The sequence below is a fragment of the Hippoglossus hippoglossus genome, chromosome 5 (assembly GCF_009819705.1).
Source record: "Hippoglossus hippoglossus isolate fHipHip1 chromosome 5, fHipHip1.pri, whole genome shotgun sequence".
Lineage (NCBI taxonomy): Eukaryota > Metazoa > Chordata > Actinopteri > Pleuronectiformes > Pleuronectidae > Hippoglossus > Hippoglossus hippoglossus.
In genome coordinates, this window is record NC_047155.1 from 4,859,955 (window position 1) to 4,868,431 (window position 8,477).

At 44.9% G+C, this 8,477-nt stretch overlaps 1 protein-coding gene across 2 annotated transcripts in view; it reads left to right on the plus strand.

Moving 5' to 3' along the window:
* Positions 1-513: 513 nt before the first annotated feature.
* The window catches only part of unm_sa1614 (un-named sa1614), a 13,772-nt gene continuing 5,808 nt past the window's right edge, over positions 514-8,477 (plus strand). For both annotated transcript variants that reach the window (XR_004613777.1, XM_034584603.1), the window contains exons 1-18: positions 514-1,271; positions 3,248-3,320; positions 3,465-3,610; positions 3,799-3,873; positions 3,978-4,027; positions 4,219-4,348; positions 4,951-5,036; positions 5,164-5,239; positions 5,957-6,037; positions 6,122-6,219; positions 6,296-6,365; positions 6,774-6,861; positions 6,962-7,010; positions 7,122-7,294; positions 7,607-7,740; positions 7,826-7,917; positions 8,011-8,197; positions 8,355-8,440. Coding sequence is in view for 1 of the 2 variants with exons in the window: in XM_034584603.1 (XP_034440494.1) it covers positions 1,146-1,271; positions 3,248-3,320; positions 3,465-3,610; positions 3,799-3,873; positions 3,978-4,027; positions 4,219-4,348; positions 4,951-5,036; positions 5,164-5,239; positions 5,957-6,037; positions 6,122-6,219; positions 6,296-6,365; positions 6,774-6,861; positions 6,962-7,010; positions 7,122-7,294; positions 7,607-7,740; positions 7,826-7,917; positions 8,011-8,197; positions 8,355-8,440 (1,820 nt within the window). In the remaining variant the exon portion in view is untranslated. The remainder of the gene's footprint in view (positions 1,272-3,247; positions 3,321-3,464; positions 3,611-3,798; positions 3,874-3,977; positions 4,028-4,218; positions 4,349-4,950; positions 5,037-5,163; positions 5,240-5,956; positions 6,038-6,121; positions 6,220-6,295; positions 6,366-6,773; positions 6,862-6,961; positions 7,011-7,121; positions 7,295-7,606; positions 7,741-7,825; positions 7,918-8,010; positions 8,198-8,354; positions 8,441-8,477) is intronic.

The window sequence follows — 8,477 nt, forward strand, 5'->3', positions numbered from 1 at the left end:
CACTCTATCTGTTTTCTGAGTTTTGTTTCTGTTTATAGACAAACCAGTCTGAATAAAACCATATACACCCAAGTGATTTTCATATTATGTTAAACAAGTTTCTTTCTTTCTGTCTCTAAAACAAAACAACTTCTTTTTTAATGTGCTCTAAGTAAAATAAAATAAAACCATATACAGCAAAGTGATATGGTTGTTTCTGTGTAAAGTATTTTTTCTTTCCTCTCTCTCTTTCTTTCTGTTTCTCTAAAACCAAACTAAATTTCCTCACTGTGCTCTAAATTAAATAAAACCCTGAGAGCAGGTTTGACAATAATAAAACAGTCCTGTATTAGATGGTAGTTTATTATAAGGACCTTCATTCCTGTTCCCAGTTTGCCTCTGTGTTCTAAATAAAACGTATTAAAACAGTGATGGTATTATGGTATAACAATGTATAATAATATAATATATAATAATATATAATAATATTATTTATTATAAGGACCTTCATTCCTCTTCCCAGTGCACCTCTGTGCTCGGTCAGCAGGGCGCGCCGCCGTGCACCGTGAACGCGCCTGTCCATGCGGTGAGAATAAAGGAGGAAACGCGGAGAAAAGCAGGTGATGGAGGAGAAGAGATGAATCTGAGGAGGAGACACCGGACGCATCCTCTCATCTCTACCCGGCCCCGGTGCCCCGAGCTCCGGTTCCCCGCTCGGCTGCTCCGCTCTTTGTCAGCCGGCTCTCACGCGCAGACCCGGGCGGGTTAGTGAGGCTGCTCCTCCGGATGAAGACTCAATAATCTGAAAACCTTCATGAATTCTATTTTAAAATACTTCATATTTAAAATACTCTGTTTTTTTTACCGTGGAGGCTGCGCCCGTTCAGATGATTTCTCCTGCGGGGTTTTCTCACCTTTTGTTCGGAGGAAGAAGCGACTGATGCTGCGGTGAAGTGACCGAGGAGGAGGCACCGGATCCGGTCGTTAATCATCAGGTTTAGAACCAGAACTCAGAGCTGATGGGATTATTTCTCCTTCACACTGTGGATCTTTAAATCGTTTTATTGATTTGCATCGTCACTGGCTCTGGTTCTTTTGTTCTGCTCTGTGAGACTGTCCCGGTTGGTCCCGGTTGGTCCCGGTTGGTCCCGGTGGTTTGCAGCACCATGCCGGAGTGTGTGTCGGTGCCGGAGTTCGTGCATGAGGTGCAGGAGGACTGGAGCTCCCCCACCACCTCCTCCTTCACCTCCAGGATGCTGAGCTGCAGGAACACGGTCTACCTGCTGGAGGAGGTCAGTACTAGAGGAGGAGGAGGAGGAGGAGAAGGAGGTATGAGGAGGTGGTGTCACTCATTCAGGAGCTTTCATGTTTCCTCATGAATGAAACTAACACACAGGAAGTCACATGATTACTTTGTCTTCTATCTCATATTCAGGGCCGAACCAAATAGCTTGAAGGCCCTCAGGGCAAAAATGAGCTGCTGGGGCCCCCTGGTTCTCCCTTATATTATTAGGTTTGTTTACTTCTCCCTCGTTCTCTTATTAATATTAACTGCACCTGCCAGAGTTGGACAAACTTCACCTTTTACGTATCATTGTAACTGGTGCATTTACTGCCGTCTCACACAAGCTCTTTAATGGAAAACAGGAATGCATCAGCCACAACACAACACACAACGGATACACAACCACAATGGAGGTGAGTTTCAATGGATGTTGACATTGAAACGAGCAGAGTTAAACCAAATTCATGCTTCTGCGTCGAAAGCTACGCCGTAGAGGTGCACCCTACGCAGCACCCTACACAGAACCAGAATACATTTCAATGTTTCCCAGAGAATTAGATCAATCTGTGGTGGTAGCTGCTGGGAGGCTTGATGATGGGAGCGTGCACGAGAGAACGCAGCTCGCTCTCATGCACAACAGAGCAAAACACACGAGGGACCTCAGGGATCTTAAATCTTATATGAGTGTGTAAAAATGTGGTTCATTATGAAACTGTAGTGGGACACATTAGACATGGCTGGCTGCCACTGTCTAAATAATGAATGGCAAACAAGGTATCTCCAAATAAAAGATCTGGGCGGCACGGTGGTGCAGTGGTTAGCACAGTCGCTCCGTACACTGATTCTGTGTCAGCCTTGTGACCAGTCCAGGGTTTACACTGAGCTAATACAACGTCTCAGGAAGTTTACCAACCAGCTGGTTTGGTAGCAGACGCCGAACGTTAGCAAACAACTCACAAGGCTTTAAGATGAAATGTGTGAATATATATATAATCTTTTCCTCAACTCTCCCGTGGAGTAAATAAAACCCTGAGCTGTCCAAACCCAATGTTAGCAGCACTCCTTGTTAGCATACTGTATGTGCATTGTTATTATTATTATATTCAATTTCTGCTGATAGATCCACTTAAATCCTACCCGCTGCTTCTTTAAACCAGTGGGCCCCTAACCCCCCAATACACACACACACACACACACACACACACACACACACACACACACACTTGGCGTCGCTGACCTGGAGACCCTCAGATCTCTGACTGGCCTCAAAAACATGCTGTCAAGCCGCGCCTCCCTGACCCCCCCCTGCTGCCGCCCCAGTTTTACCCCCAACAGAGTTGGCATATGTTACCACGGGAACAGATTACATCTCATTAGTATTCATTGTTATCGTGAATGTTAATGAGGAGGAGACAGAGAGATTATTGTTAATGAGGATATGAGGTGAACTGCAGCTTGGACTCAGGAAGTTGAAGATTACAACTTTCATGAGAATTTTAGTTTGTTAACAGTAAACCAGTGATCTGAGGCTCCGGTTTCCCTTTGAGGACTTTTTCTAAACCAACCAGCTTCATTTATCAGACGATGTGAAAAAACAGTTCAGAGAAAGAAAACGACAAAAACAACTTTCATATATTCATAATTTATATAAATAGGAGGTAAATAATAAGACATTGGAGGAGATACAGATACATTCTTATGCCAGACATCGTGCTGTTGGTAGAAGAGGTTTGAAGAATGAATGAAGGTGGATGTAGTAGAATACGGTGTCATCCTGACAAATGCAAACAATGACGACACTGTGTAAACTCCTCCTCCTGATAGATGCCTTAAAAACAAATAATAAAATCAAAGCACATCTTCAAATAGTCAACATTTGATGAAAAATCTAATCTTAGTGCCCGTGTTGATGTATTATTATTATTTTTATAATAACTGCATGAATATATGAACTGTTTCGTATGTGTGTGTGTGTTCGTTCAGGCTCTGGACAGTGACCGTCTGGTGTTGCAGAAAATGAAGAAAGCTTCTAAAGCCAAATATACTTCAGGACAAGGTACACACACACAAACACAGACACACACAAACACAGACGCGCGCACACACACACGCGCACACACACACACACACACACACACACACACACACACACACACACACTGATCTCTGCACTGACCCTGTCTCTCTCTCTCTCTCTCAGAACACGTCTCTCACCTGGAGCAGTACATTCATTCGATGGAGAAGCTGTCGGTCAACTGTCACTCAAACGGAGAGTCCGAGGTTGGCTCCGCCTTCTATCGTCTGGCCGACTTTTCTAAAGAGCTCGTCTCTCCGATGAAGAACCTGGTGAGTGACACATTTACATTAAACTAGGTAGATCGATGTTGTTTAAGTCAGAGAGGAACCTTTTAAAATTTGGTGCAGATCCAGGATTTATTTTATCACTGTATGTTGGATTGAATGTGTGTGATTTTGTGTTTACGTTTGTGTGTGTGTGTGTGTGTGTGTGTGTGTGTGTGTGTGTGTGTGTGCAGCTAAAGAGCATGCTCCACAACATCCACTTCTTCCTGGACTCCCTGGTTAAAGGCGACCTGAGGGAGGTGAAGGGGGTGAGGACCATCTTTTCATTCACTGCTTTCCATTACTGCATCATATTAGCTCCACGTGGCCTCAGGGTGGCGCTGTCTCTCACCCGTCTTTGTCCTTGTCTCAGGATCTGAAGAAACCTTTCGACAAAGCGTGGAGGGACTACGAGAGCAGATTGTAAGTGATCATCAAACATTCAAGGGTTTTTTTCTCGGCTTCACTCTTGAGGATTTGACAAATGTGACTGTCGTGCAAAATAATACGTTATAATCCAGCGCTACAGTTCTTTGCTCACGCACCTGAAAGAGCTCTGTCTGTAAAGATGGGTTCAGCTAAACACGCGAGGTCTCACACATCGTGTTTTGCAGTAAGCAGGTGGAGAAGGAGAAGAGGGAGTTGGCTCGTCAGTACGGGATGGTGAGGAACGAGGTGAGCGGGGGGGAGATCGCTGAGGAGCTGGAGAAGGAGAGACGCTCGTTCCAACTGAGCATGTGTGAGGTCAGACACGCTCACACACACACACACACACACACACACACACACACACACACACACACATACACACACACACACACACACACACCCTGCCCTCCTCCTGACTCCGTCACTTTCACCTGAGGGAACAATCCCAATTCTCTCCTTTGATTATTCCTCGGTCCTTTACCAGGAAGTCCTTCCAGCTCCGGATGAAATGGAGGGATGCAAATGAAGGAATTGGAATGTAGCCCTGCTCATTTTTCTCCTTCTCTCTCTTCCTCTCCTTTAGTTTTCTTTCTTATGTCTCCAGCGACAGCCAGTTGCTTGGAGGCATTGTGTTTTTGGGTTGTCCGTCCGTCTGCCCCATTCTTGTGAGCATGATATCTCAAGAACGCCTTCAGGGAATTTGATCAAATTTGGTATAAATGTTTAGTTGGACTCATGAACTTTGATTGTGGAGGTCAAAGGTCACAGTGACCGTTCTCTCTCGAATGCTCCTCTTGATCATCGTCCCCCACACTTCACCTTAGCGACTCTGAAACTCATCCATCACTTCCAAAACATGTAAACACACGACCTTCTTCCCTTTAAAACCATGTGGTCGTCTCCCTCTTCTCTCTCAGTATCTGATTAAGGTCAACGAGATAAAGACAAAGAGAGGCGTTGACCTGCTGCAGAACCTCATCAAACACTACCACAGCCACAACAAGTGAGGACACGCAAACACGTTATCAGGCCTACATGTTGTAAAAAGACATGATTTACTGTATCTGTGTGTGTGTGTGTGTGTGTGTGTGTGTGTGTGTGTGTGTGTGTGTGTGTGTGTGTGTGTGTAGTTTCCTGCAGGAGTGTGTTTCCACCACTGAGCGGTTGAAGCAGTACATTGAGGAGCTGAACGGGGTCCTGACCACGGTACGACAATGACCGACAGAAAGAAATAAAACCCAGAAACAAGTTAGAGTCAAGCGTCAACCCTCTGTGATGTCACCCGGTCTGCGAGCTGTCGTTTTTGAGTTGGACATTTTGTCCAGCGCCATCTTGTTTTTTTAATTTAAAGGAGCGGGGGGTGGAGCCTGACACCCACCTACACCTGCGCCCTGCACCCATTTGATGGTACTAGCTGTCAATCACATTTCCAAGACCCAAAGCCTACGGTGCTTATTGTCTAATTGACTCAAAGCGGAGCATAATTTACAAAATGAAGATGACTTGAAACTAGAGATTGAGACATAAACTCCTTAGGAAAATGTTTACTGACGTTATGAATCAAGTGAGAAGTAGAATAATTTTTTGCAACCAGTGGAGTCGCCCTCTGCTGGTCATCTGAGAGAAGATAGGTTTCAGACATGGTGCAGGTCGCAGGTGGAGGTGGGCGTGTATTATCCTCGAGCTCTCAGTCAGGCTCCACCCCCTGATCCTCCTGAAACCAGGATGGCGCAGGACAAAATGTCAAACAGGGGGTTGCCCCTTGGTTTCAATAATAAAAATTAAAAAAACTCTCGCTGCATTTGATAAACAAAGTTATCCAGATGATTTTAGATGATTTTAGCCTGATAACATCACGTCAGCCCGGATCAGTGAAACCACACGTGAGCAGCAGGGCTCAGGTGAACTGTCGTGTGTCTGCAGGTGAAGCAGCGTCACGAAGACGAGAAGAAACAACTGTGTTCTCTCAGAGATCAGCTGAGGCCGGTCGTCCACACGGAGCAGGTCAGACACACAAACACTGACATGATAACACTGTCCAACAGGATATTAAACTGTGTGTGTGTGTGTGTGTCTGTGTGTGTGTAGGACTCTCTGCCTAAGCAGGTGTACAGTATGCATCAGCTGCTGGGAGACAAACATTACGGAACAGAAAGAGCAGGATTCCTCTACAAGAAGAGTGACGGGTAAAAACACAACACAATAAACTGCTGAAGATCAACATTAGTCGCACAACTAAAACTGTCTCTGTTTGTGTTTCAGGTTGAGGAAAATGTGGCAGAAAAGGAAATGTTCCGTTCATAACTGTTACCTGACGATCGCACATGCTACTGTGAGCTCACCGTGTGTGTGTGTGTGTGTGTGTGTGTATGTGTGTGTTACCATTGACCTTAAATTATAATTCCTAGGATATGAAATCATCATATGAAGTCATTATCTCGTCATTATAGTTGTCACAGGAAATGACGCAGCAAGAAGTTTCAGATAAACCCAAGTATACCAGTTAAATTTGATCTCATTGATAATCGTTGGATTAACACGTTCATCTGATTCTTATACAAAGAAAACATTCTTTACTGCTGCTGCTTCACATTAAAAGCACGTGACTGATGAAACATGGGGAGGCTCTTATTGTGAAGCAGCCACAGAAAAACACTGTGCATTTCTCACATATACAAAACTTTTACTTTTAACTAGACTTAGACTTTTAAAACACCTCAAACTCTTCTGTCTCTTTCAGCCGAATAAACCTCCGACCAGACTCAACCTACTCACCTGTCAGGTTAAACCCAGCGTGGAGGACAAGAAATGCTTTGACCTGATCTCTCGTAAGAAACACGCAAACACACACACACACACACACACACACACACACACACACACACACACACACATAATGTTCTCTATAACAAACCTTTTGTCCTCCAGATAATCGGACATATCACTTCCTGGCTGAAGATGAAGCTGAGTGTGTGGCGTAAGTAACAAATAAATAAACTTTATTGAAAGAGTCTGATACTGGAATCCTCTTGTACGTTGATAATCATAAGATGTGTGTGTGTGTGTGTGTGTGTGTGTGTGTTTTCAGCTGGATCTCGGTGCTCAGTAACAGTAAGCAGGAGGCTCTGAGCGTGGCTCTGGACGGGGGGAGGCTGGAAGGAGGAGGAGAGGAGAGCAGCGTGGAGGATCTGACCCGCGCCATCACCGACGACGTCAGGCGGATGCCAGGGAACAACAGCTGCTGCGACTGTGGAGCTCCGGGTAATCCCTGTCAACCAATCAGTCAATCAATCAATCAATCAATGTATTTTTATTCGTTTATTAGTGAAACTAAATAAATTAATCTGTAACCGTTGTGATTTTGTATTGGTTTTCAATTTTAAAACAAAACTATGAAGCAGGTGAAAACTCTTTGTTCTAACTTCTCAGAATGTGAGTAATTTACGACCTTTTGTAAAAAAGTTAAATGCAGCCTATTAAATGTCAAAGGTCAAATCAAAGTTTACACTGTACCTACAACACTATAACATTTTTAATGTGTAATATAATATATGTTTCTCTCTCTCTCTGTAGATCCTGGATGGCTCTCGACCAACCTGGGGATCCTGACCTGTATCGAGTGTTCAGGGATCCACAGGGAGATGGGGGTCCACGTGTCCAGGATCCAGTCTCTGAGTCTGGACAGCCTGGGGACCTCAGACCTGCTGGTATATGAACTTACAGTAGACAAAGGTCAAAGGTCACGGTGACCTCATGTGAGTCACACAGTGATCGTGTCTCTCTTTCTTTCAGTTGGCCAGGAATGTTGGTAACTCTGGTTTTAATGAAATACTGGAGGCGAACCTGCTGAGTCCGTCTCTGAAGCCGTCTCAACACAGTCACATGTAAGACAAACACACACAGTTGTGTGTCTTTCTGCTGTTGTCGTACTGTCGTTCATTGTAGTGAATTTGATGCTGTGTGCTGGTGGCGTGCAGGACGGAGCGTAAAGACTTCATCATGCTCAAGTACCAGGACGTTCATTTTGTGAGGCGGAGTCCCAGCTCTACTGCAACGCTGCGACTCGGCCTGCAGGAGGCGACCAAGAGCTGCGACATCTACAGTTTGATTCAGCTGCACGCTCAGAGGATGGAGCTGAGCCAGCCGCTGCACACACACATACAGGTACACACACAGTTGTATACACATACAGTATACACACACACAAAGGGTATATACACATATACACACATGAAAGTATATAGACATGCACTTACATACATATACACACAACCAGAGTTTAACCCCGATAAACACACACACTCTGTTTCCATGCCGACAGGAAAAAGGGGAGACTGCGCTCCATCTCGCCGTCCTATTGGCCGACAGGACGTCACTGCACATCCTGGACTTCCTGGCTCAGAACTGGTCAGTCGATGTTCAGCAGTTATTACAATTCATTTTT